General features: G+C 59.8%; 1 protein-coding gene across 1 annotated transcript; it reads left to right on the top strand.

Annotated features, from left to right (window-relative positions):
* Positions 1–1,008: 1,008 nt before the first annotated feature.
* Positions 1,009–14,967, top strand: BCL7A (BAF chromatin remodeling complex subunit BCL7A). Its single transcript, XM_056107222.1, has 6 exons — positions 1,009–1,315; positions 6,100–6,181; positions 8,033–8,129; positions 10,155–10,322; positions 14,202–14,320; positions 14,865–14,967. The coding sequence occupies exons 1-6, from the start codon at positions 1,224–1,226 to the stop codon at positions 14,934–14,936; spliced, it is 630 nt and encodes a 209-aa protein (XP_055963197.1). The 5' UTR covers positions 1,009–1,223; the 3' UTR covers positions 14,937–14,967.
* Positions 14,968–27,169: the final 12,202 nt, after the last annotated feature.

The raw sequence follows: 27,169 nt of genomic DNA, 5'->3' as shown, positions 1-27,169 counted from the left end.
ATGTAGAATGCATACCATGTGTACACAGATGTAACTTGGTATGTGATCCCTGGCCCATATCTGGAGCCAGGTCCATCAGAGGCTGCAGGCTGAGACTGTTTCAAGGGCCTTGTTGTACGTTTTTCCCCAGAGCGGGAGCAGCTGATTTCAGAGAGCCAGAGGCGGTCTGGGAAGGGGCCGCTTCTCCGTTCCTGAATGACCGGGGAGGGGATCAGACGGGAAGACGATGACCGTGACCTTCAGCCTTCCCTGGGCCCCGTCTTCCTGGGCTAGCTGATCCCCCAGACCCTGGGCAGACTAACACGACCACCTCCCTTCCTTCGGCCTCCAGTGGGCCGGAATCCACTTGGGGCAAGTCGGCTTCGACTCCGCTGAACCCAGGAAAAGGGGAGCTTGGTCGCCTGGTGCAGTGGCTGCGTCTGCCCGGGGCATCTGGTCCAAGCAGCACCTGGTGGCCTGCGGCTACCTCCAGCGGGAAGGCTTAAGTTGAAATCGCGGTTCCCGGGGCAGCCCCGCACCTCACTGCCCCGCGGGTCGGTCGGCAGGACGCGGTCAAGCTCGGCACCCGGGCTCTGCGGGGGAGCTGCTGGACGCGCAAGGTCGGCCTCGCCGCGGCCACTTCTCCAAAGGGCCGCAGGGACGCGCCGTGCGGACTTCGGGTGTCGCGGGGGGCAGAGGGCCGGCCGCGCTCCGCGTGTCCCCGCGCGCCCCCGCGCGTGGCGAACCGCCGGCTCCAAGTTTGAGAGCCCGGAGCCCCCCACGGCCCGCAGCCCCGGCCACTCGCGTCCTCGCCCCGCCCGGGCCGGGGCCCCCGACGGCCGAGCTGGCGCCCGCGGAAGGCGCCCCGGGGGAGCCCCCGGCCCCGGCGGCCCCGAGGAAGTGCCCGCGCGCCCGGCGTCCCGGGTGGCCCGGCCTCGGGGGGCGCGGGCCGGGGCGGGGCGGGGCGGGAGCGCCCCGGGGCCGCGCGGCTCCCCCTGCTCGCGGCAGCTGCCGCCCGGCGCTTGCGCACTGGGCCCGGGCGCGCGGCGGCTCGGGCTTTGTGTGTGTGTGTGTGTGTGTGTGAGTGTGAGTGTGAGTGTGAGTGTGAGTGAGCGCGCGCGTGTCTGTGTGTGAGTGCGTGTGTGCGCGCGTGTGCGTGCGAGTGTGTGCGCGAGTGAGCGAGCGGGCGCCGCGGAGCGAGCGGACCCGGCGGGCGCGCTCCCCGGCCTCCCTCCGCCAGAGCCATGTCGGGCAGGTCGGTTCGAGCCGAGACCCGGAGCCGGGCCAAAGATGATATCAAGCGGGTCATGGCGGCGATCGAGAAAGTGCGCAAATGGTAAGCGGCGGCGCCCGCGCCCGGGGGCGCCGCGACCCCCGCGCGGGCCGGTCACCTGCGCCCGCCGGGCCGCGGCCGCTGCCCAGGTGCGCTCGCGCCGCCCGCCCACCTGGCCGGCGGGGGAGGGGGCCCGGCCGGCCCGGGAGCCATTTCGTTCCGTGCGGGGCGCGGCGCGGCGGCTTCCCGCGCCCGGGGCCGCGAGGCCGGCGGCGGGGAGCGCAGCGCCGGCTCCATTGTGCGGCCGGGCCCGGCCCGGCGCCCTCGAGTCTGCCGAGTTTGCGGCGCGCGAGCCGTTCGAATTTAGCGCTCTGGGCCGCCTGGGGCGAGGGCTCCGGGCGCGGAGGGAGGACGGGGCGAGCGCGGGGCGGACCGGCGGCCGGGGCCCCGCGGCCCGCGCGCCCTCGCGCGCCCCGGCCCGGCCCGGCCCCGCGCGCCCCGGCGCCGGGGTCCCGGCGGGCGGATCTCGGGGCAGAGGGCGGCCCCGAGCCCGGGTGTCTGCCCCGGCAGCCGGGGCCTCCCGAGAGGCGTTTTTGTTCCGGCCCCGGGGGGGGACGGCGCGGCGGGCGCGGGCCGGCCGGCTCCCGGCCCCGGTGCGTCCCCGCGCGCGGGGCCTCGTGGCGAGTCTCCGGGTCGAACGTGTGCGCGCGCGCGCGTGTGCGTGTGGCCGCTTTCGGGGTCCGCCTCGAGGTTAGGCCGGAGACGCCCGCCGCCGACCCCCGGGCTTGGGCCGACTTGTTGGAAACTCCCGGCGCCCAGATTTCAACTTTTATTATTATTTTTTCCCACGGCTTGTGCGGGGTCGGGGAGGGAGAGGCGTAGCCCCCGCGTCCTGGGCGGAGTGTCCGTCCCCGGCCCGGCGCGGCGCCGCCGCCGCCAACGCCGCCGTGGCCGCCTGGCTGGGAAGCCGGCAAAGGAGGCGGCTCGGGCCGGGGTGCCCTGCCCGGCGCGCCCCGGTCCCCGGAAAGCCACACCGCCGTGTCACAAGTTAGCTGTCCTTTCCGAGTCAATCCCGACAAGAAAGGCAGGACGGGAATCAATAGAGTCCACGTGCTCCGGGCGTCCTATGGAAAGGGCTGCAGGCAGATGGCCACACGCCCGGCCGGGGCTGGGTTTGGCTCCAGCGGGACAAAGAATTTCCAGAACCGTGAGAAGGGAGGCGGTCGGAAGTTGAGACCCTTAGTGCTGGGCCCCGGGAGCTCCCCTGGCCAGTGGGGTGCCCAGTGGCCCCCCGCCCGGCCATTTAAAAATGGCAGAATCAACTGCAAGGCCCGAGCACCCGGCCTGCAAGCACTCCTGCAAGCACTCCTGCAAGCACTCAGCGCCCCTGTCCCGCCCGCAGCCCTGCTGGGAGGTGACACCCGAGTTGGGTGCCCGCAGCTCTGGGGGGGCCTGGTCCCATCCCTGACAGCTGCTCCTGAGGCTGGCCTTGCAGCTGCTCGGTGGGAGACAGATGGACAGACTCTCCCCAGCTCTGCCGGTCTATCTGCTGCCCTGGGCCTTTGATGCCCCGGGGCGACTCTGTCACCCCCAGCCCCCGCCTCCTACCCCATCCCTGGCTGCCTGTGTTTGAGGGCGCTTGCCGGACTCCCAGGCAGGGCACTCAACTTCCTCACTGTGACCTTGGCCACTTGAAACTTACCCTGGCCCCCTACTGCATGGACTGCCCTGTGGGGGGGTCACCGAGGACCCCTGGGCTTGGGGGCACTTAACCAGTGCCCGAGAGTGCCCACTGGGCACAGTCCATCACCAGGAGCAGCAATTTGAGTGTTTCCCCCTCTTAGGAAAAAAGAAAAAAAGGCTTCCCCATACCCGCGTTCCCCTGGACCCCGGGTGCCACGTGGCCTCACCCCTGTGAGGTGGGGTTGGTCCCTGACCCGGGCCGCCAGCTGAGCCCCCGATGGGGGAGACTCATCTTAGGGCTGCCCGATTTAGCAAGTACAACGAGACAGCCAGTTGCATTTGAATTTCAAATCAACGATGAAATGGGGTTTAAAAATACCTCGTAGTGCACCAGCTTCGCCGTGTTGGGGGCTTACTCTCACACCCCCCAGTGACATGCCGCACTGAGATTCTGATTGGAGGGGGTCTGGGCGCCAAGGGCTCCGTTTTCCCACTTCCCTCTGCCCCACTGACCTCTGAGATCTGTCCTGTGCCAGCCCTGCCTGCCTTCCCATCCCTGGGAAAAGCCACGGCGGCTGCCACCCCTGTCCTGTGAGGCTCATGGGGAACTGGGGTTTGGAGCTGCCGGGCTGGGTGGTCAGGGGGTCCCCTCGATGGTGAAGACAAAGGCCTCCTCCCTGAAGGCGGCTTCAGTTCCACAGCTCTGGGCTCCCTGCCCGCAGTGGGGTGGGGGTGGGGGTGGGGGGGGCACGGCCAGGCGCCAGGCAGGCTCCATGGGGGGCCCGGCCCAGTCCTGAGAAGTGGGCACCTGCGAAAGCTTTGGTGCTCACTGGAGGGTATCGGGGCCCCTGGGTGAGCGGCAGAAACCAACCTCGGGACTGGGAGGGGCCAGGCTGGAGCGCAGGCCTCAGTCCCCACTCTTCACGGTCCCCAACTCAGCCAGGTGTGGCAAAAGCAAAACAAAACAGAATGGTTGTCGTAGCCTGGGGGCTTCAGTTTTGTCAGAGTCTGTCTGGGAGGAGTGGGGTGCTGCCCCTGACAGCCTGCCTTTCCCCCCCCCCCCGGGAATGGGCTGCTAAAACCCGCTGCCTGCTCAGGGCACCATCGCGTGCAGGTTGTGGGTATCGTGGTACACTGGGCCCCGGTACCCACCAGTGGGAGGGCCTGGGGCTCTGAGGGTACCTGGAATGATACTGAGGATAATGGGTTTTTGTTTTGGGGGTCACACTCGGCGGTACTTGGGTCTTACTCCTGGCTCTGCACTCAGGAATTACTCCTGGTGGTGTGCTGGGGATCTTTATGGGATGCCAGGGGTCAAATTTAGATCGGCCATGTGCAAGGCAAGCGCCCTGCCCACTATACTCTCTCTCCTACTCCCATGATTCACAATTTTAATTTAAAAAAAAATCTTTTTTTTAAGTTTGTTTGTTTGTTGTCACACCCGGCGATGCTCAGGGGCTACTTGTGACTCTGCACGCAGGAATTACTCCTGGTGGCACTCAGGGACCATGTGGGATGCTGGGGATCCAAAAACCTGGGTTAGCCGTGTGCAAGTTAAATGCCCTCCCCGCTGGACTATCGCTCCGGCCCCATCGATGCAAAATGTCTAAAGCACCCAGTGGTCCAGTGAAAACAGGGCTGTTGGCGGTATATTTGACTGCCCGGTGGTGGGTTTGGGGGATTCAGCTTTCCCCAGAGCCCTGGGTGGGTGCTGTTGGACCCTTCGCTCCTGAGACCCCAAGCTTCCGTGTCACGTCCATGAAGTACCACCCCACTTTGCCAGCCTCTCCTTGGGGTCGGGGTGGGTGTGGGAGTCTCCCCGGGCTGAGCTGGAGGGCCCAGTCCCACGTGGGCGATCAGCGCTTCCCCCTGTGTTGGTGTCCACAGCTAGAGAGACCACTGGAGAGTGTGACTTGGGAGGGGGGCACTGAGAGGTCCCTGCAGGCCCAGCTACATCTGTCCAGCGCCGTGGGGTGCCGCGTGCTGACTCTCGTCTTATTTGATGGGGTCACTGACCGCACCTTTGATGCTTGGCCATGTATGTGCCTCTGCCTGGCTCCGTGGTCACGGGCCCCACACTCCTGGGGCAAGGACTAGCTGGGGTGGACTGTGGGCTCAGAGCCTGTGTCCACTCCTGGTGCTGTTCTCGACCTGCCGTAGGGCCAGGCCCCTGGGGTCCAGCCCCTCCGGGCTGCAGGAGTCCCTCTCCCGGGTTGTTGACATCCTCGGGTCAGTCAAGTGCTTGGCACAAAGCCCGGCATGTGGCAGAGCCCTCAGCAACCCCCACCCAGAGAACCTGGTGCCCACGTTGTCCCTGGCACCAGCCCAGGACACATGGAGCCGGGCAGCGGCCACGCCTCCCTCCTGCATGTGGCAGGACTCCTGCCTGCTTGGCTTTGTTTGGGCTGAAGGGGGCAGGCTCGTGTGCCCCCAGAGTGGCCTTCCCAGGCCCTGGCACTGCCTGATGCGGCAGGGGCTGGCAGTGGGGCACTCGGAGCAAGCACATGCCATGCCCGCAGGATACCCGAACAGCCGGTCAGAAGTCTCCGTGGGATGAAGGTGCCGGGGCGGGTGCGGAGAGGAGGAGGACCCCAGGCTGGAGTGGTCATAATAGCGGGGAGGGCACTTGCCTTGCGCCCTGGCATCCCCGGGGCCCCGCTGGGTGAAGCCCGAAACCAAACAAAAACCCCCAAACAGAGATGCCCCTCTGGCCTGGGTCCCTGTTTGGGGGGCCGAGGGCTCCTGTCCAGGTGCGGGGGGACTGGACGGCGGTTTTTCCTCTTGCCCTTCACGCGTATCGACTGAAGCGCCCCCCTCCCCGCCCTTCCCCACGTGGCAGAGCTGCTGTCCTCTGGGAGTGACGCTAGGGTGGCCTGGCCTCCCGCTTTCCCAGGCGCCCCTCTCAGCCTGGCCCAGCCTCCTTATTTTGGGTGAGGCCGTGGGCAGTCATAGGGGGGTGCAGGTGCTCACCTGAGAACCGAGGAGTGGGGGGCCTGGGGCACCCCTCCCCGTCGAGGCCCCTGCGGTGACCCCCTCCCACAGGCCAGACTTGGAGCCTCTGGTGACGGGGTGGAGCTGTGGAGCTCCCTCTCTGCACCCTGTGTGTGGGGGGGGGGGGTGGACCCAGCCCACAGCCCTGGTGACGGCCCTTCCTCATCCCGCAGGGAGAAGAAGTGGGTGACCGTGGGTGACACGTCCCTGAGAATCTACAAGTGGGTCCCTGTGACGGAGCCCAAGGTTGACGATGTGAGTATGTGGGGGTGCTGTCCCCGGCCCATCCCCCGTGACCCTCCCTCTCAGCCCCCAGAAGTCATCTCTTCAAGGCTGAGGTGACTGGCGGGACCCTCGGTGCCCGGTGCTGGGGGCAGCGCTGGATGGACAGAGCGGGTCCCTGTGTCCCGCTCGAGTCAGCCTCCTCTGGCCGCTAGGGGGAGCCCCGCTGCCCCGCTGGCCTGTCCAGGTGTCCTCCCTGCTGGCCACAGGCCAGCTGTCCCGCTCTCCGGCCTGGAGCAGTGCCTGTTCTGTGGGCCTGTCACCCCCCGGGGCTCTGCCGTCCAGGCGACCTGCCCGTAGCAGTGGGTTCCCCCGTCCACCTACCCCCGTGCCCAAGTGAGGCTGGCCTCCTGGCGGGCGTGGCGAGGGCAGGGCCTGCCGCATCCTTTGTGACCCTGCACGACCACAGACCTCTGCGCCAGGCTCGGCGATGTCGTCCCTCTGCTTCTGGCCGCCGGGACCCCCGGAGGGTGCGGGGTGGGGCTGCCCCCCCATCAGCGCCCCCCCCCCCCAGCATTAGCTGTCGGGTGGGCGCAGGCGTGAGGAAAATGTGGTCCCTGCTCTCAAGGAATTTATAATCTCGTTGCGGGAAGATAATTATAGAATCGCATGAGACAGGCGCATCAGGGACGTGCCAAGCGATTGTGATCGGGGGGATGGGGGAGAATGGCATGTTGGGGAGATGGGGGGCTCCGCAGAGCCGGACCAGGAGCACTGGGCTGGGAGTCGACTCGCCACCCCCCACCAAGCCCGGCTGGCTGGCTGCGGCGTCCCCAGGCGAGCACAGCCCCGCGCCTGTATGCAGCAGCCCAGACGCGGCCGGGCGCGTGCCGACTCTCCGCCAGCCGCAGCCCAGCGTGACGGCAGCCCTGGGGGAGCCCTGGCACGGGTGCAGGTTCCCAGGCCCACCCCGTACTGCTCCCCTGCGTGACCAGAGGAGGACTTGCCTCCCGCCCAGCCACATGCGGTGCTGCCTTTTGTCCTTCCAAACGCTTGACAGTTGTATTTTGTTTCATCAGGGCTGACTCCTGGCAGGGTTTGGGGGACCCTCTCGGGTGCTGGGGATTGAGCCCAGGTCAGCCACATGCAAGGCAGGCGCCCTCCCCTCGGTGCTGTCATTCCAGACCCTGTGTGTTGTTTTTGTTTTTACTTTTTTGATTTTTGGGTCACACCCGGCAATGCACAGGGGTTCCTCCTGGCTCTACACTCAGGAATTACTCCTGGCGGTGCTCGGGGGACCATATGGGATGCTGGGACTCGAACCCAGGTCGGCCGCGTGCAAGGCAAATGCCCCACCCGCTGTGCTATTGCTCCAGCCCCCCCCCTTTTTTTTTTAAGTCAGTTCACATTTCCTTTTTTTCTTATGGCTATGCTCTGAGCATGCGCCCCCTACGGTGAAAGACTGGGAGACCCCGAGACCCCTGTAGGCTGTCCCACCCCACCGTGTGCTCATCATTGCCTGGCTCAAACCTGGACTCCCAGACACAGCTCACTTCCCGCCCGCTTCTGTCCCGCTTGCAAAGATTGGAACCAACACACAGAGACCCTTTCACACCAGCTGACCGCCCTGAGCCCCCCACCATGACTGGCCACTCTGAGACCCCCATGGCCAGCTAGCTGAGTGCCCTGAGCCCCCACCACCGCTGCCTGGCCGGAGTGGCTGCTGGCCCCAGGTTGAGAAGGTGCTGCTTGTTCCAGGGAGAGCCCTGGCGGTGAGCGCGGGGCGGGGGTGAGCACAGCCGTCCAGGTGGGCTCCGAGGGGCTTGGGCGGGCGACGGGTTCACCCCGGCGCCCTTGCTGACTCCTGCTTTGTTTCTGCTCCAGAAAAACAAAAACAAGAAAAAGGGCAAAGATGAGAAGTGCGGCTCGGAGGTGACCACCCCGGAGAACAGCTCCTCGCCCGGCATGATGGACATGCATGGTGAGTGTGGCTGCCTGGGGCCTGCTGTGCCCTCCGGCACCCCCCCCCCCCCACAAGCGTGACTGTAGCTCACCCTGCCCTGCCCCCAGTTCAGTGCCCTTGTTCGGTGCCCTTGGTATTGTTGAGTGCCTGCCGAAGTCTTTAGGACTTCGCAGCCCTAGAGCTATGTGGGCACACCCAGCCTGCCACCAAGAAGGACCCCCCAGTCCCTGCGCTCTGCCAGGTCGCCCTGGCGGTCTCTGGCACCGTGAGGTCAAAGTAACACCACCGGTGAAGGCTGTCGTAGCAACAGACTGTCTGCGTGGAGACCCCAGAAAGGGCGACCCTGACCCCCTCGGTCCCCCTCCCTCCCCCTTCCTTTCTTCCCTCCTTCCTCCCCTCTCCCTTCCTCCCTTTCCTCCTGATGACCACCTTAGATCCACTGAGTTTTTTCGTGTATTCATGCCCCTCCTGAGCGAAAGGACCTGGTAGTTGTCTTCCAGTCTTGCTTATTTCACTGAGCAGAGTGGGTCTTGTCCTTGTGTCAAAGGCCCCGAACCCCTGCTCAGCAGGTGGCGTGGGAGCTTCCCTCAGAGGAGAACCCGGACCCGCACATCTCTCCCGTGGTCACGGGCGGTGGCAGAGCCCCGGGTGCCCGAGTGGAGGTGACACTGGCGGGGAGAGGGTGGGCCCGGGAGCCTGGAAGGGGTGGCAGGCCTGGAGGACCCCGGTGCCGAGTGTCTGCGCCCCGAGCCGGGGACGGGATGAAGCTGTGGTTTGGAAAGTGTCGCTAGGAGGGCCGGAGCTTTGCCCAGCGGGGAGGGCACTGGTCTCCCACGCCTCAGCACCCTCGGGGTCCCCGAGCACCAGGAGGGATTCCTGAGTGCAGCCTGGAGTAAGCCTGAGCGATGAGAACAAAGAGAAGGAAAAGAAAAGCTCATAGGGAGCCCCCAGTGACTGCCCCCAGAAGCACTTAGGACTAGGGTGCGTGCCCCGGAACCCCCAGCTCGGCCGATTCCTCTGGACGCCAGGGACACGAACTTTCTTCGTTTTCCACTTAGGAGAGCTATCGTGAGACCCCCATCCCGGGATTGCGGGGTGACGGGGGGTGAGGGCTTGGGGACATGCTCCGGGTCTGTCTGACTCCCTGAGACCCTGCCCCACAGGTGGATGGGGTGGGGAGGGGGCACGCACGCTCCTTCCTGCCTTCGCAGTCCCTCCCCTCCCCCCGCCCCACGGCCCACTCCCCCCCACCCCCGTTTCAGACCATCACCTACAACTGTGCGCGTGCCTGAGCCCGGTCTTCTGCTTCCAGTTGTATGGATGTGTGTGTGTGTGTTTGAGTGTATCTGTGTCTGAGTGTGTATGTATGTCTAAATATATGTGTGTGTGTGTCTGAGTGTGTGTGTGTCTGAGTGTGTATGTCTCTGTGTCTAATTGTGCGCATCTATGTATGTGAGTGTGTGTATTTCTTTGTGTCTGGGTGTGTGTGTGTGTGTGTCCGTGTGTGTCGGGTGGAACCCGGGGTCACATGCTCTCCTCCGACCCCTCCCGCCTTCTCTCAGCTCTTCCTGCTTCTTCTGTCCTCTTGGTTTGGGGTCTGCCGCATGTCCCCTGTGGTGATCACCCCTGTGGGTCCCCAGTTTTTCTCCCTCCTTTGCTGCCTGGGTGGGCCGCTGGCCCAGAGACCGTCCGGCCTTGGCACTGCTTCCTGGCCTGGAGCCTCTGGGTTCCTTCACCACACCCCAGTTCCAGAGGGCCCCAAAGGGGAAGTGTGCTGAGGCTGCCTCTCTCTCTGACAGTGCCGTGGGGGTCCCTGGGGGGGGCTACCTCTATGTATGTCTGAGTGTATGTATTTCCTGTCTGTGTGTTTCCTGTCTATTTCTTGCCTGAGTGTATGTACTTCCTGTCTGCATTTCCTGTCCGAGTGTGCGTACTTCCTGCCTGAGGGTCTGCATTTCCTTTCTGAGTGTATTTCCTGTCTCAGTGTGTGTGTTTCCTGTCTGGGTGTATTTCCTCTGAACCTCACTCGGCTTCTGCCCGCAGATGACAACAGCAACCAGAGCTCCATCGCTGACGCCTCCCCCGTCAAGCAGGAGAGCAGCAGGAACTCAAGCCCTGCGCCCGAACCCACCCCCGCCGCGCCCGGGGACGGCGCTGATGCCAAGGCAGACGAGGCGCAGGCCGAGGGCAAAGAGCTCCCCGGGGTGGAAGGTACGAGCTGCCAGGCAGCGGTTGGGGTCGCGGGACCTATTCAGGGCACACGGTGGCCACTGGGGTGTGTCGGGCAGACCAGGGAGCTGCCCGCAGAGGAACCGGGTGGCAAGGGCCTGGGTGGTAACCGGGGCAGAGTCCCTGTGCTGGGCCCCTCGGGGTGAGTGTGGGGGTCACCGGCTGCTGGGATGGGGACGAGACAGTGGCAGCTGGGAGCAGGCTGACTCCAGCGGCTCCAGTGTGGGTTTGTTGGGTGCTGACTGACCTCCAGTGCCCTGCCTCGGTGTGGATTCATCCACACTCAGCCGCGTATGGCCGGGCCTGGGCGGGGGCGCCCGCTCGGCGTGGTCCGACCCTGCTGGGCCCGCTGGCCGGGCAGCTTTGAGAGTGGCCCCGGGCGGAGTCAGAGGGTGGGCGGCCCACCCCATGCAGCCTCAGCCCTGTTGCCCAGCCCTGTGGGGTCTGCCCAGCCCCGTGGCTTCAGAGGGGCAGGGCTGGAGCTCATCCCGTATTTGGGGTTGAGAAGCATCCCCGGCTCTCCTCCGTGAGGTGCTCCCCAAAGCCCCAGTCACGACCCTAAAAATGCCATCCTGGGGACTGGAGAGATAGCACAGGGGGTAGGGTGTTTGCCTTGCATGCGGCTGACCCGGGTTCAATACCTAGCATCCCATATGGTTCCCTGAGCACCTCCAGGAGTAACCCCTGTGCATCTCTGGGTGTGACCCAAAAAAGCAAAAAAAAAAAGTCATCCCATTAGAGCTCTGTGTCATGCCCCCCCCACACCTGACCCCCAGAACCTGCCAGGGCAGGGGCTGCAGGCAGCCAGGGCGGGGCTGGGGAGGGACCGGTTCCCCCGAGTGGCCAGAGAAGCCATGCGCATGACCCGATGCGAGCTGCCTTCTGGATCCTTCCACGGGTGGGCACGTGGGGGGCGGATCCGTCCCACCTGGCTTTTTCGCGCCCAGATGCGAGTGGGGAGAGCCGCGGAAGCTCGGCTGGGGGACGGTGTCTTGGGTCCCCATGTCTGTCACCCCCAAGCGTTGGTGGCTTCCCCCGATGACAGCATCGCGTCCAGGGAACTGCGACTGGCCCCCAGGGTCCAACCCGGTGCACTGACCTTGCTCTGAACTTGTTTACCGCGCGCGGCGGGAGCCGGGCCGGGACTGCCTGACGTCAGGCCCAGCTCCGTGCGCTAAATTTAGGCCCCGGGAAATGATTTCCCGGCCGAGCCCGGCCCTGGTGCTCCAGGGACTCAGCAGCCGTCCCCGCGCTGCCGCCAGCCCGGCGACCAGCCACCCTGGGGGCTTTCTAAGCTTCCTGGTCCCCGGGGTGCTGACTGGGACTCGGCCAAGCTGCTGTGGGCAGAGAAGGGGCTGGCGTGGTGGCACATGCCTTAGCCAGCTGGCGGCGAGAGGAAGCTCGTTGGCGAGCCATGAACGCTGCCACCGTCCAAGCAGGCTGATGTCTTTGTGGGGGTGGGGGTCCCCCAAGCAGTGCTCAGAGTCCCCCGGAACCAGTTCTGGCGACACTCAGCCAACCGGGCTGGCGGTTCAGTGCTCGGGCCCCCTCGGCCTGTGCTTCTGGGTTCACCCCAGGAGCGCAGGGACCGTGTGGTGTGGTACTGAGTGAACCATTTCCCCGGCCTCAGCGGCTGTTTCCCACGGGAGAACTCAGGACTCCGCAAGAGCACAGCCAGCTCTGGCCTTGCACGCGGCCAACAGGGCTGGGTCCCCAGCGCCCCGTATGGGCCCGAACCCTGCCAGGAGACCCGCCAGCTCTGCCCAAAAGCAAAAACAAGAAAGGCTGGACAGCTCGGCGGTGTTAAGCATATTCACAAGGTTAGGCAGCTGCCACCTCTGATTCCAGAACGTTCCCATCCCCCTGAAAGGCCACTCTGTACCCAGGGCCACAGCTATGCCTCTGCAGAGGGTACGCCCCTGTGCACGCTGGACTCTGCGACACCCTTGCCAGAGAGGACGTGATCGGGGCCCTCTGGGTGCAGCCCCCTCTTCCCCCATCCTCCGGAACCTGCCTCACCCCTTCCAGCTGTCCCTGCTGCTGGCTCCCAGGGTCTCCGGTGGTGGGTAGTTCACATGCCTGGCCTTTCAGGGACCTCCATTAATGTGGGTCTTTTTTTTTTTTTTTTTTTTTTTTTTTGCTTTTTTTGGGTCACACCTGGCTCTGCGCTCAGGAATTACCCCTGACAATGCTCAGGGGACCATATGGGATGCTGGGAATCGAACCTGGGTCAGCTGCTTGCAAGGCAAACGCCCTCGCCGCTGTACTATCTCTCCGGCCCCTAATGTGGGTCTTTTTGTCTTTTTGGGTCACACCCGGCGATGCCCAGGGAATACTCCTGGCTCTGCACTCAGGAATCACTCCTGGTGGTGCTCGGGGAACCATATGGGATACCGGGGATCGAACCCAGGTCAGCCGCGTGCAAGGCAAATGCCCTCCCACTGTATCGCTCCAGCCCCCAATGTGGGTTTTCGAGGTGCAGTTGGGGCGAGGGAGATGCTTCAAAGCACAGCAGAAACCCCCCGTCTTCAGTCCCTGGCACTGCAGGGGCGACACCCTCCCCTCCAACCCTGGCCCCAGGGACTGCCAGGACTGGCAAAGAACTTAAAAATAAAGAGTGGCACCCAAAAGGAGAGAGAGAACAAAAGGGAATGGCCTGCCACAGAGGCACGGGGGGATTAGGGGGGTGGGGTGGGAGGGATACTGGGATCAGTGGTGGTGGAGAATGGGCACTGGTGGAGGGATGGCTACGCGATCATTGTATAACTGAAACCCAGGCACAAAAATTTGTAAGTCTACAACTGTACCTCATGGTGTTTCACTAATAAGAATTAAAAAAATAAATAGAGTGGCAGGGCCAGAGCAGTGCAACAGGGAGGGCATTTGTCTTGCACGTGGCCGACCTGGGTTCGATCCCCAGCATCCCATATGGTCCCCTGAGCACCCCAGGAGTAACCTCTGAGCACTGCAAAAAAAAGCAAAATAAATGAATAAAAAGTGACAGGGGCTGGAGCGATAGCACAGCGGGTAGGGCGTTTGCCTTGCACGCGGCCGACCCGGGTTCGATTCCCAGCATCCCATATGGTCCCCTGAGTGCAGAGCCAGGAGTAACCTTTGTGCATCGTCGGGTAAGGTAAAGGTAAAGGTAAAGGCCCTCCCGTTGATCGTCGATTTGCTCGAGCGGGCCCAGTAACGTCTCCATTGGAGACTTTGTTGTTACTGTGTCTGGCATATCGAATACTCTCGGTAGCTTGCTGGGCTCTCCGAGAGGGGCGGAGGAATCGAACTCGGGTCGGCCATGTTGGCCGCTTGTAAGGCGAACGCCCTACCCGCTGTGCTATCGCTCCAGCCGGGTGTGACCCAAAAAGCAAAAAAAAAAATAAATAAAGGGACCAGAGCGATAGTACAGTGGGGAGGGCGCTTGCCTTGCACGTGGCAGCCCCAGGTTCAAACCCCGGCCCCATAGGGTCCCCTGAGCACCGCCAGGAGTGATCCTTGAGCAGAGTCAGGAGTCAGCACTGAGCACTGCTGTGTACCCTCTCCGCGTCCCCCCCCAAAAAAGTGACAAATAAAAAATGAAATCTGAAAATGCCCAAGAAGGGTCAGGCTTCCTAGGGATCTGGCTGTATGCGCTCAAAGACCCCCTGGTTGGGCTCAGGGACCACGCACCAGGCCAGACAGCCCCCCTATTCCTTGGTGCTCTGAGAGGGAGAGTTTAAGTGCCCAAATGAGGCCGTGATGCCCGGGCTGTCTCCTGGCCCTGTCCTGGCGGCCACCAGGGGGTGCCGCAGGCACGCAGCCCACAGGCCAGGACACCCCTGCAGACCCACAGGGCCCCTTTGCTGTGCTGTTTGCCCACAGATGCGGCGGATGAGCAGAACTCGCAGTCCTCCATGGAGCACTCCACCAGCTCTGAGAAGATGGAACGGCAGCCGTCGGGGGATGCGGGACTGGCCGCGGAGACGCCAGCAGTCGCTCAGGTGCCACTGGTGGGACCCGCAGCCTGGGGTGTCTGGGGTGAGCCTGTGCATCCAGTGCCACGTTCATGGTGGCACCAGGCTCAGTGCTCAGGGCGGGTGGGGGGCATTGAGCCCGGGATTCCCAACAGAACCAACCCTTGTGCTGTCTGTCCAGCCCGCTCTGGCCCTGGAACCTGCTTGTGAGCCTTGTGGGAATTTGCGGGGCTCCGTTCCCCAGAGGGACCTTCAGCAAATGCTGAGCCCAGGGCGGCCCTTAAGAGGGTCCCCACGCTGCCCACAGAGGCCAGTGAGGGGTGCAGGGGCTGCAGGTCAGGAGATGGGCGCTCACTCCTGCCGGGGTGCAGAGCAGAGAGAGCCGAGGGACGCAGGGGAGTGTGGGGTCACCAGGGCTTCGAGGCAGCTGCGATGGCAGGGACACACCAGGGCAGGGGGCCCTGGGGGCTGGGGCGCGGGGACACCGGGAGGAGGGCCGCGGGCGGCAGTCATGGTCCTGGGTGCCCCCCACCCGGTGCTCACCGGCTCTTCTGCCTCTCTCCTCGGGCAGGATCTGGAGGGGGTGCCACCCTCTAAAAAGATGAAGCTGGAGTCTTCGCAGCCCAGCCCCGAGGAGATGTAGGGCGCGCGGGTCCCGCCGCCGAGCCCTCGGCCGACGCCAGCGGCTACATTCTCGGACAGCTCCACCCGGGCGAGCCTCGCGGGTGCGAACCGGACTGCTAACTTCCGCCTTGACCAAGTGCGGGTCCCAGAGGCCCCGGCCCCGGCGGCCGTCTCCGACTCTGAGGAACTTCCTTTCCTGCCCGCGGGGTCAGGAGGGCCGAGCGCCCCGGAAGCCAAGCCCCCCATTTGTGTTGCTGCTGTGTTTTATTTTCCACGTCTGTCGGACGGTAGAAGCTGTGGAGGGGGGGTGCCCGTCTGGACCCCGCTTCCCCGGGGCTCGTCGCCGGCCCCCGTCCTTCCGCTTTCTTTTTTTGTGCCTTGTGCCCTTGAGGTGACCTCTGGCATGTTTTCCTGGTCCTTTTGCGTCTCCCTTTGCAAAGTGCCCACTGGGTCATGTTCCCCGGGAGGGTGGGGGGGAGCGGAGCTGGCCTGGAGGAGGGAAGCCCCCCTCAGTCTGCTGATCCCCAGCTCGGGCAAGGGGCTGCGGGGGCTCTGATGTCAGGACACTGCCCTTCCTGCGGGGGGTCTCAGGCTCACCCCCCCACAGACGAGCTGGTAGAATGTTCTGGCCCTCCCACCCTTGACCCCTGCCGGGTCAGTTTTTTTCACCGCGCCGGCCACGCTGGCTTCTCGGGCTGCCCGCGGGGCTGTCTCGTGAGGAGGCCACTGGCTGTCCCCCAGGCCCATGGCCAGACCTCTAGGCCCCAGGGAGAGGAGAGGCTTGTGCCTGCCCCGCTGCCCGCGACCCGGAGGGCCCCTTCGGACAGACATCGCCCCGTTCGGTTCTGGGGTCTGCTTTGCTCTTAATTCCTCTGGATCCTCGGACCTTTCTCTCTGCACTGGAGCCCCCACTCCCCTGGAGTCGGGTGGGGCGTGGGTTTGGTTTGCTAATTGGTGCATATTCAGGTACCACCTTGGAGTGTGACTCTGACGGCCACCACCACCACGGGAAGCGGCTGCCGGATCTGGTTTCCTAAGAGTTTCCAAGGGCCGGCTCTGATATTTTTTGGTTTTTTTTTTTTTTGAAGGGAGCCAGTCTAGTTCCTGCACTTCAAGAAGAATCAAATTGTTCCTGAATTTCAAATACCTCATGCAAAAAAAAAAAAGTCTCCTGAAATAAGGGAAAAAAAAAAAACTTTGAGAATCTTGAGGTTGGCACGGCCGAAAGGTTTCTGTCTTTCCAAGAAGCAGCAGGCGAGGGACCCTCACTCTGCCTCCAGCACGCGGGCGGCGGGCAGCGCCGCTTCCACCTCAGCCAAGTCGCTCCCGGCGGCTTTACCGCCAGACCCTCAACTTCCAGAACTTTCTCCTCTGCAGCAAAACTCCACCAGGACGACCGTGAATTTGGAGGTCCGGGTCTTTTCAGGAAACAAGCGGTGACTAGACGGCCGAGGGACACGCACACGCACGCACGGCTCAGGGTCCCTGCACCCCCGTGTCTACGGCAGCTGAGAGGCAGGGGAGGCGGCAGGTGGAGGGCAGGTGACATCACGACGCTGGCATTCGACGTTCTCTGAAGTGCCTGGAGGCAGGGGTGGGCTTGGCACCCGGGCTGCCAGCCTCAACGCCTCCCGTGCGGTTCGAAGACTGCAAAATCCAGACGTGCTTCCACTCCCGGCCGCCGGCCCCCTGCCCGCCCCCCTCCTCCCACCACGAATCTAAGACCTCCCTGCCCCAGGCAGGGCAGGGCCCAGCAGTCAGTCTTCCCCTGTGCTGGGCGCCGGGCGCCGGGCTCGCACCCAAGGGCTCTGGGGCAGCGCGGCCCCCCACCCCCGTGTGTGCTCCGGAGAGGAAGCCGCGGACACACTCCGGAACACGGCTCTAAGCCCCCGAGGGCGGAGGGGGGCGCCCCACGAGTGACGTCATGCTTTGGAATGTCCATTGCAGCGGAGGACCTGGTTAGAAAGACTTTTTTTTCCCAGTTTCCTAATTGTGATTTTTTTTGGTTTTCCCTCCTAGAATTTTTTTCCCCCTTTTTTTGGTGTGTTTGTTGTACAGCAGTATGATTTTTCACTTATTTATTCCATCAGTAGATATGGTTTGTACAATGTACAATGGTTCCATTTCAGAAAATAAAAAAAATTTCAAAGTCATGCCCCGCAGCCCCGCGGGTTTCTAGTGTTGGCTGACCCGGCCAGACCCCCCATGGGCTCTCCTGTTCCTGCTCACTGCCCTTGCCCGTGGACAGCTGCCTTCATGGGGCGCTCCTGTCCACACCAGCTGGCCGTGAAGGTTCCCCTTCCGCAGACCCCCGCTGACGCGCTGTTTCTGGCAGGATCCTTTCTGCTCGGCCACTCAGGTTCCAGACACTGAAGTTCAGCCTGACGCTACACCAACGCTAGGGGCCTTGTTGGATGCCGTCCGCACTCGCGTTCCGAGCCTCCCAGTCTCAGTCGGACCCCACTTTCTCTCGGCCTCCCTGACCTGTTCCCCAGGTCTCACCCCTGCGGGCTTAGTCCTCCCCAAGAGCAGAGTGGACTGGGGGCGGAGGAGGGTGGGCAGGGAGCCCTATTCCCTCCTGGGAGGGAGCCATGACAGGATTTTGGAGATGGAGCCGCAGTGAGGCTCCTGGGGGGAGAGTCTGAGCCCTGTGGGTGGGCACAGGTGGACACACGGCAGTGAGGAGCACCCACGTGTCCAGGCTGTTGGGCAGAAGGACCCGGTTGCTTCATGCTGCTCGGGCCACCTAGCCCTGGCCCTGAGAGTCAAGATGGCAAGTGGGAGCCTTCCTGGAGGCCCCCCATCAACCCAGGAGTGTCCCTGAGTTTCCCCAAGACCCTCCTTCCTTCAGGACGCTGACCTGGGCAGCTGCTCTGGGCCCGACTGGGACCCCAAGCTGCTGTTCCTACCAGCATTCCCCTGGGGAAGGGACTGTCTCCTCGAGTCAGCAGGGCCCGTTGGGGGTTTCTGAAGTCCCGTCCTCTGCCCCTGGGGCTGTGGCCCTTCAGAGCTGTGAGTTGAGGCAGATAGGCGTCTTCACCTCGGGGGTGGGGGCCCTCCCATTTCCACATGTGTAAAATCAAACATAATGTTGCTATCAGGTTGTTGGGGTCATTCAGGAGAGGGTCAGGTTGTTGGTTAAACATTAGAGCGGGAGGGGCTGGAGCGAGAGCACAGCGGTGGGGCGTTTGCCTTGCACGCGGCCGACCCGGGTTTGATCCCCAGCATCCCATATGGTCCCCTGAGCACCGCCAGGTGTAATTCCTGAGTGCAGAGCCAGAAGTAACCCCTGAGCATTGCTGGGTGTGACCAAAAACAAAAAACATTCGGGCTTGGCAGCTGTTGGGGTCCAATAGATCAGGGTATGGGTTATGTGAGTTCAAGCATGGGGGCACTTGGTGGTCGAGAACCATTCCCCTGGCCTGCTGACAGCGATGGACAAACTGGACAAGGAAGGAACTGGGCCACGGGCTGGTTGTCAAGTCTCACAGCGTGAGTTACATAGAAATCGTGAAGGGTGGGGGTACACATAGGAGTGATTGAACATTATTATAATAATAAACACATGTAAAGCCCCTCCTTCAGGGGAACTTCTAGGAGATTAACTCAAAGACAAAATCTCACCTGGGTTCAGTCATCACTCTAAATTACTAGGAAATCTCAAGGGCAGGATTCCATCCAAGGGCATATTGCTTTCTCCTTATCTAGTAATCCATTTAAACAAGCATATTAAATACTAATATTTCTAGTCATCTTGTAGGAACACAGTGAGAGCTATATTTAACTTAAAGGGTGGCTCTTCCAGGGCTGGAGAGAGTGCAGCAGGTAGGGCATTTGCCTTGCACGTGGCCGAGCCGGGTTCAATTCCCAGCATCCCATATGGTCCCCCGAGCTCTGCCAGGAGTAATTCTTAGTGCATGAACCAGGAGTAACCCCTGAGCGTAGCCGGGTGTGACCCAAAAAGCAAACCAATCACGATCATCCTGTTGTTTGTCGATTGCCTCGAGCAGGGACCAGTAACGTCTCCTTGGTCCTAGCCCTGAGATTTTAAAAAGTGCCATATTCAAGGCTCTTTCAGGGTTAGGAGAATGAGATCCATCATTGTTACTGGTATTTGGCATATTGGGTACACCACGGGGAGTTTGCCAGACTCTGCCATGTGGGCAGATTACATTCGGTAGCCTGCCAGGTTGTCCAAAGTAAGAATGAGATAATAAGATGTAGCACGGCCGCACGCTTCCAGGAGCTGGCTTTTATAATATCTGGGTCTTGGCCGTTGGTGGGATTACACGGCGCCGGGCGGGGGGGGGGGGGTGTCAGTTGGTGGGTGTGACCCCTGCCTACTGGAAGGTGGAGGATGCTCAGCCCCGATCCGAGGAGGCTTGGAGATCTCAGCCCCAGGACCTGCGTGCCTTTGTTCCTCTGCCGGTACCTTCATGTGTGTGGAGAGTGGTCTCGGTATGGTTGTGGCTGGTTCTGGAGGTCTTCGGCTGCCGAAGCTCTGCTTGGGGCGGGGAGGGAAACTCAACCCGTCCCCTCCAAGGGGCCCCGGCAAGGAGAGCCAGGCGCGGGGCAGGAGACTCTGTGCTGTTCTCTTCCGGGAGTTGGCTTTTATAGAGCTATAAAAAGCAAAACTAACAAACAGAAAAGGGTGGCCCTTCCATGACACCTCATGCTTATGGCGCTTAGCTTGTCCCTTTTTGATGCCTGGGTAGCTTACCGCTTGCCCTGGGTCCATCCAAGTCCCTTGCCGGGACCCTCTTTTCGGGGTGTTGGAAGTAAGGGCAACTGAGGCTTCAGTCAGGTAAATATGACAGATGCCCAGGAATAAATATTAGAAGTCAATGAACTCCCATGTTACAAAGGCATAGCATCAACTGCCTTCCTGTGTCTATACGAAAAGGCCATTGCTAAACTATGCAGAGGACGTAAAGGAAAGAGAAAAGCAATACAGGGTTGGGACTGGAGAGACAGCACAGCAAGTAGGGCGTTTGCCTTGCACGCGGCCGACCTGCGTTCGATTCCCAGCATCCCATATGGTCGGTCCCCTGAGCACCGCCAGGAGTAACTCCTGAGTGCAGAGCCAGAACCCCTGTGCACCGCCAGGTATGACCCAAAAAGCAAAAAAATAAATGAATAAATAAATAAGTAAAAAAAGCAATACAGGGTTAGGGGTGCCTGATGGAACTGGGTGTGCCTCGGGAGCACTGTGGTGAGAGTAAATAAACCTAAGCTCCGAGCAGGGACAAACCAATGTTATCCCACAGGGTCGTTAGGGTTCAAAGGGTCAGGGTTTGGGCTGTGGGGGTTCAGTGGTGGCCAGGGCAGCATGGCTGGTGCAGGTGTGGCTGCCGATGGGAGCCCAGGGCTGCTGTGCTGAGATGGTCACGCCTGAAGGCTGCTCGGCTCAGGGAGAGGTGAGAGACACGTGGCCCCCCGCCTCCCCTACGCGGCCCCCACCCCTCCCCCCACGCGACTTCCCTGCCCCTCCCCTCTCCCCAGCGCAGCCTGCCTGTGATGGCCACGCGACCTGGGTTCCCTCCTTCCAGCACACCCCTCAGTGGTCAATGCTTTGGGGCAGGAGTGGACACTTCCCAGCAAACCAGCCGAGGGAGGCATGCCAGGGAGGGCAGCCGTGGGCCCAAACGTCTGCCCTGGCCACTCTGCCCAGCTATGCAGGCACAGCAATGCAGGCACTCTCCCGCCCCGGAGGGCCGCACAGGGTCTGGGTTTCCAGTGACCCGCACCGCCCTCTCGCCACACTCCCCGCGTGAGGAGCGGGCTCTGGCCAGGCCGCTGGGACTGTGGGCAGTGGTGCCCAGAGGTGCTGGGTAGCTGGCATCAGTGGCTTTCCATCAGTGGTCCTGGCAGCAATAACAAAGTCTGCTTTGCCTCAAACAATCTCGAGAGACTTTTCAATCTGCTTTGTCCCTTGGGTGCCCTCCCTGGGAGCGCATCTGACCTCCCCGAGCCCTGGGTGGTGTCCATGGTCTCCATGGGTTGGCCAGGAGGGCTGGCCAGAGGAGGGCATGGGAGGGTCCCGGGGGATCCGGACAGGAGGGTCCTGGAAGAGGGTCCCCAGATCCCGCCGGCTGCCCTGGCAAATAAGGATTATTAGCACAACATGCCAGGGGCTGATGGATTGTCCTCGGCCGCTCCTTTGACACCTCAGCAGAGCTGACAACTGTCGTGTGTCATGAGGTTTCAGGGGTTAAAAACACGTCCTGGAGCCAGAGTGATAGCACGGCAGGGAGGGCGTATGCCTTGCATGCGGCTGACCTGGGTTCGATCCCTAGCATCCCATATGGTCCCTGGAGCACCACCAGGAGTAATTCCTGAGTGCATGAACCAGAAGTAACCCCTGAGCAGCACCAAGTACGACCCTCCCCCCACCAAAAAAAAAAAAAAGAAAAGAAGAAGCGTCCTGACAAGATGTGGCCCTGGGGATGTCACCAAGTGTAACTGCATGCCTAAATCACGTCACATCTGGGCTTGCCCACCGCCACCCGCCCCATGGGTGAACACAAACACCCGTAACCGTAGTTAACTGTAGTTGCTACGGAGACTGTCGACTCGGAAGTCAAAAATATTTACCATTGCTGCAGCCGCTATGGAGAGCAATAAAGAAAGCCCTCATGAACATAAAAATGCAGAGGCTGGAACATAGTGCAATGGGGAGGGCATCTGCCTTAGATGTGGCTGACCCGAGTTCAATCCCCGCCCCCCCACCCCCACCAAGCACCGCCAGGAGTAAGTCCTGTGGAAAGGGCCAGGAGTAAGCCCTGAGCATAACTGGGTGTGATTTGCCCCACCACCACAAAAAAAATGAAGATTGAAATTCCATATGATCCAGAGAATCCGCTCCTGGACATTTACTCAAAGGACATGAAAACACTAATTTAAAAAAGATATTGGGGGCTGGAGCAATAGCACAGCGGGTAGGGCATTTGCCTTGCACGCGGCCAACCCGGGTTCAATTCCCAGCGTCCCATATGGTCCCCTGAGCACTGCCAGGGGTGATTCCTGAGTGCAGAGCCAGGAGTAACCTCTGTGCATCGCTGGGTGTGACCCCAAAAGCGCAAAAAAAAAAAAAGGATATTGGCACCTTATGCTCACAGCAGCTGAGAATTGAGAATGTGGCACTCGCCTCTGTGTAGTGACAGAGTGACAGGGGCCTGGGTAAGGGGGCTCTGCATGCCCTGTGCCACGTCCTGTCGCTAACATACATGAACTGGTAGAATGAATGGCTACGAAGTGACCATGCTAAGGGGAGTAATACAGAAAGGAAAGAGAATCAGCACATGATTTCTCTTATGTGTAAACTGGCCAGCGGAAGCAAACAAAGTGGTCAAAAACACCAAAAAAAAAAAATAACTTTTAGACTCAGTGACAAGAGGACTGGAAGCTGGAGTGGAAAGGGCATCGAGGAGAGTTCTGTTCTCTGTTCTGCTTTGGAGTCACCCCAGGCAGTGTGCAGGGTCCCTCCTGCTGCCCGGAGTGGCTGACCGTTTGTGAGGTCAGGCGTCTGGGGCAGAGCATCTCGGCTCTGTGCCTTCTGCCTGGCCCCAGGGAGAACTTGCCTCCGGGGACTCCACCACGCCAGGACGAGGACCTCTCCCAGTGGTTCCAGCCTGACGCAGGTGCCGGCGCCTCTCCCAGTACCCAGCAGCACGGGTCTGCGAATCCGGAATGGGGAGCCCCTACCACAGCTTAGGGGTTGCTCTGTCTCCTCACCTCTCATCTTTCAAAGGGTGAATTTTATGGGATTATAAATGCCCTTAAGGAAACAATCCGTAAAGTAAAAAAACAAACCCCCCAAACCCACCCTACCTACTCTCTCACATTTCTTTGTCCTCCCTGAATGCCTCAGTTTCCCCCATCTACAATGGGGGGTGTGAGGGGGGAGTTACAAAGAGGGGTGCGGGGGGGGTGGTACTCTTCCAATTCTCAGGGCTGTGGGGCTGGAGCAATAGCACAGCGGGTAGGGCGTTTGCCTTGCAGGCGGCCGACCCAGGTTCGATTCCCAGCATCCCATATGGTCCCCTGAGCACCGCCGGGGTAATTCCTGAGCACAGAGCCAGGAGGAACCCCTATGCATTGCCGGGTGTGATCCAAAAAGCCAAAAAAAAAAAAAACCAATTCTTAGGGCTGTTCAGCTGCATAACTCTTTCAGCGTCCACCTTGACGGGATACCCCCGAGCAACGGGGCCTCTCCCTGTGAGGTGGGGGTCCCCCCAGAGGCCCCCTCTGAAGCAATCACACTTGGCCATCTGTGCTCTGCCACCGGCAGGGAGCCACGCGTGGCGGATGCCCGGGGCCCCAACTGCGTGTCCGAGTGGTCCCCAGGGAGGCCCCGGCCTTTCAGTTTCTGGGCTTGTTTATTTTCAAAGGGATGTTGCCAGACCGCCAGCCTACCCCGGCCTGCTTGTCAAGGTTTGTTTTATCCAGGGAACTTCTGGGAGAGAGAGAGCAGGAGGAGGAAGAAGGGCCTCGAGCCAACTCAACAAGAACAACGACTGTCCCCAGCTGAGGAGGCGTGAGGGGCACGTGACCCTCTGCTGGCCCCCGCCACACTGAGCCCCATCCTGAACTGTCATCGCAGATATTTGACCACCGAGGCTGGAGCATAGGGCGGTTTGTGCAAAAGGGAAAACTTCCCCCAAAGTCAACTGAAAATGCTGCAAACTTCGCAGAAAGTCTTTGCGGACCGTGGGGGGGGGGGGGGGGGGTTGAGGGGGATGGGGGGAGGGGAAGGTTTATTCATTGTCTGGTCCCAGTAGGGGGAGGCGGTTTGTCTAGCACACAGCTCATGTGGGTTCAATTCCCAACAGCCCATTGGGTTTCCTGCTCCCCACGAGGAGTGACGAATCCAGAGCCAGGAGTGAGCACCACCAGGAATGGCCCCCAGACCAAGCTCGAACTGGAAAACCAGAAAAAAAAATTGGTAAATTGAACTTCCGTAACACCAAAAAGAGAATGCAAAACTGAAAACAAAAAAATTAAATGGTTACTTAGGTTAATGCCTGGCATGCATCTGTGAAAGAAAAAAAAAAGAAGAGCAATAGTACAGCAGGTCCGGTGTTTGTAACCAGACCCCTGGCATTCCCTAGGGTCCCCCAAACACAGCCAGGAGTGATTCTTGAGTGCAGGGCCAGGAGTGACCCCTGAGCATTGCTGGGTGCGGCCCCCAGACAAAAACAAACAAAAGACACTAATAAGGAGCCATTTAATTTTTTTCCTTTTATGCTTTGTTTGTTTTTGGGGGCGGGCACCTCAAAGTGCTCAGGGCTTACTCCCAGCTCTGTACTCAGGGATCACTTCTGGTGGTACCTAGGGGGCCATATATGGTGTGGGGAGTGGGGGCTGGACCCCAGGTTGGTTGTGTGCAAGGCAAGAGCCATGATCGCCAGGCTCGCTTGGGCCCAGTTTGTGTTTTCCCAGGAAATTTGGCCTTGGAGCCACTGATGGGGTGTGGACGGCCTCCCTGTGGTGCTCTCAGCGTTTCCAGCAGTGACTTTTTCCCACGCCTTGATTCTGCCTTCTCGGTCTTTCAGGAATTTATAGTGAGGATTAAGCAACACAGAATGTGGCCCAAGGGTGGCAGATTATAACCTCCGCCTTGAAGGGTTCTCTCCTCCCAGGAAACGCTGTTTGCTTTTTTTTTTTAATTAAAAACAAATGTAAGTAACATCTTTTTTTTTTTTTAAATTAGAAAGCATAAGTAAACATAAAGGAGAAAGTAAAAAAATCACTCCTCCACCTGAGATAATTAGTATCAACTTCATGATCATTTTTTTAAATACATACAAATATATGAACCAATTATTTTTGTTAGGAGGCACCCGGCACAGTGCTCAGGGTATACTCCTGGCTTGGTGCTCAGGGATCAGTCCTGGCAGGCTTGGTGGACCACATCGGGTACTGGGAATCCAGTCTGGGTTTGCTGTCTGCAAGGCAAACAGCCTACTCACTATATTCTCTCTGCGAAGCTCTTTTGATTTTTTTTTATTTGTTTAACTGAATCACAGTGATATACACAGATCCAAAGCTGTTCGGATTTCAGTTCTATCATGTTCCAACCCCGACCCTTCACCAGTGTACTCTTCCCATCACCAATGTCCCAGTTTCCCTCCCCGTACCCCCTACCAACTGTCCCCCCCGCTCCGGCCTGCTACTATGGCAGGCACTTTTCTTCTCTGTCTTTTGGACCTTATGGTTTGCAATACAGATACTGAAAGGTCATCAGGTATATCTCTTTCTCTACTTTCAATACTCAGTTCCTGTCCAAAATGATCATTTCCAACTGCCATTGTCAACTTGGTCCCTTTTCTATCCTAACCTTCCTCCACCCTGCCACCCCTGACACACACTTTTTTTTTTCCCTTTTTGGGTCACACCCAGCGATGCTCAGGGGTTATTCCTCTCTCTGCACTCAGGAATCACTCCTGGCGGTGCTTGGGGGACTATATGGGATGCCAGGGATCGAACCCCGGTCGGCTGCATGCAAGGCAAACGCCTTACCCACTGTGCTATCGCTCCAGCCCTCTGACACACACTCTTATGGCAAGCTTTTACAACCATTGAGCGGTCCTCCTGGCCCGTTTATCCTGCCTTGGATATCAGTCTTATGCTATAAATATATTTATATCCCACATGTGAATGCAATTATTCTAAACCTGTCCCTCTCCTTCTGACTCATTTCACTCAGCATGATACTCTCCATGTCCATCCATTTATAAGCAAATTTCACGACTTTATTCTTCCTAACAGCTCGAGATTTTTTTTTTAAAGTTATTTTCCACCCAGCAACATATCACAGACAAATTTCTGTCAAACACTGACTCTGCACCAGGAACTTGTCTGTGCCCCTTTCTTTGGGTGACAACGGACACTGAGTCCTTGCTGAACAAGCTAACGGGTTCTTGGAAAGTTCACTTTATAAAAGTTTAAAGTGTTTAAAGCTGGGGCCGAAGTTATAGTCCAGCGGGGAGGGCATTTGCCTTGCATGTGGCCCACCCAGGTTCAATCCCCAGCCTCCCATATGGTCCCCCAAGCAATGCCAGGAGTAATTCTTGAGTGCAAAGCCAGAAGGAACCCCTGAGCATCGCTAGGTGTGACCCAGAAAAGCCTAAATAAAGGAAATGGCAATGGCCTGTAAAATATAGAATAAAAGCAGATCCTAAAAATAGTTATTTTTAATTCAAGGTTAGCCAGAATTTTTATTTATTTATTATTATTAAAAGGTAAAGGTAAATATTATTATTATTATTATTTATATTATTATTATTATTTTTGCTTTTTGGGTCACACCCAGCAATGCACAGGGGTTACTCCTGGCTCTGCGGTAAGGAATTACCCCTGGCAGTGCTCAGGGGACCATACAGGATGCTGGGAATCGAATCCGGGTTGGCCGCGTGCAAGGCAAACACCCTACCCGCTGTGCTATTGCTCCAGCCCCCAGAATTTTTATTTTTTATTGAATTAAGTGATATAAGGAAATTTGAGACAAGGAAACAGCTATATGGAAGGGCCTGCTATATTCAAGGAATTCCGTCGTTTCATGCTAATCTTCTTCCATGTGTATGTATATCCTTTGGATAAAATTCTAAACATAGAATTGGGGGCCATGGAACCAGAGTGATAGCACAGCGGGTAGGGCATTTGCCTTGCACGTGGCTGACCCAGGTTCAATCTCCAGCATCCCATATGGTCCCCTGAGCACCACCAGGAGTAATTCTGAATGTAGAGCCAGGAGTAACCACTGAGCATCACCAGATGTAATCCAAAGAGAGAGAGAGAGAAAAAGAATCTGGGGCCAAAGTGATAGCACAGCAGGTAGGGCATCTGCCTTGCATTCAGCAGGCCAGGGCTTGATCCCTAGCATCCCATATGGTCCCCCAAACCCACCAGGAATGATTCCTGAGTGCAGATTTAGGACCAACCCCTGAGCACAGCTGGGTGTGGCCCAAAAAACAAAAATAAAATAAAAGTCAAATTTCCTGTCAAATATTTTGGGCCATTTGTAGTAAAAACCAAGGAGAGGGGCTGGAGCAATAGCACAGCGGGTAGGGCGATTGCCTTGCACGGCCAACCCGGGTTCGATTCCCAGCATCCCATATGGTCCCCTGAGCACCGCCAGGGGTAATTCCTGAGTGCAGAGCCAGGAGTAACCCCTGTGCATCGCCGGGTGTGACCCAAAGAGGAAAAAAAACAAAAACAAAACAAAACAAACCCAAGGAGAAAAGTTCTCAG

This window comes from Sorex fumeus, unplaced genomic scaffold (genome assembly GCF_029834395.1).
Source record: "Sorex fumeus unplaced genomic scaffold, SorFum_2.1 ptg000155l, whole genome shotgun sequence".
In the NCBI taxonomy this organism is placed as follows: domain Eukaryota; kingdom Metazoa; phylum Chordata; class Mammalia; order Eulipotyphla; family Soricidae; genus Sorex; species Sorex fumeus.
Note: the sequence above shows the minus strand (reverse complement) of the source record. Positions and strands in the feature narration are given on the sequence as shown.

What these genes read in the sequence shown, in the direction of transcription:
- BCL7A (XM_056107222.1), top strand. Translation starts at nt 1,224, where the DNA reads ATGTCGGGCAGGTCGGTTCGAGCCGAGACCCGGAGCCGGGCCAAAGAT. An exon ending in CGGAGCCCAAGGTTGACGAT is followed by an intron (nt 6,182 to 8,032) that starts GTGAGTATGTGG and finishes TTTCTGCTCCAG; the next exon opens with AAAAACAAAAACAAGAAAAA. An exon ending in AGAGCTCCCCGGGGTGGAAG is followed by an intron (nt 10,323 to 14,201) that starts GTACGAGCTGCC and finishes GTTTGCCCACAG; the next exon opens with ATGCGGCGGATGAGCAGAAC.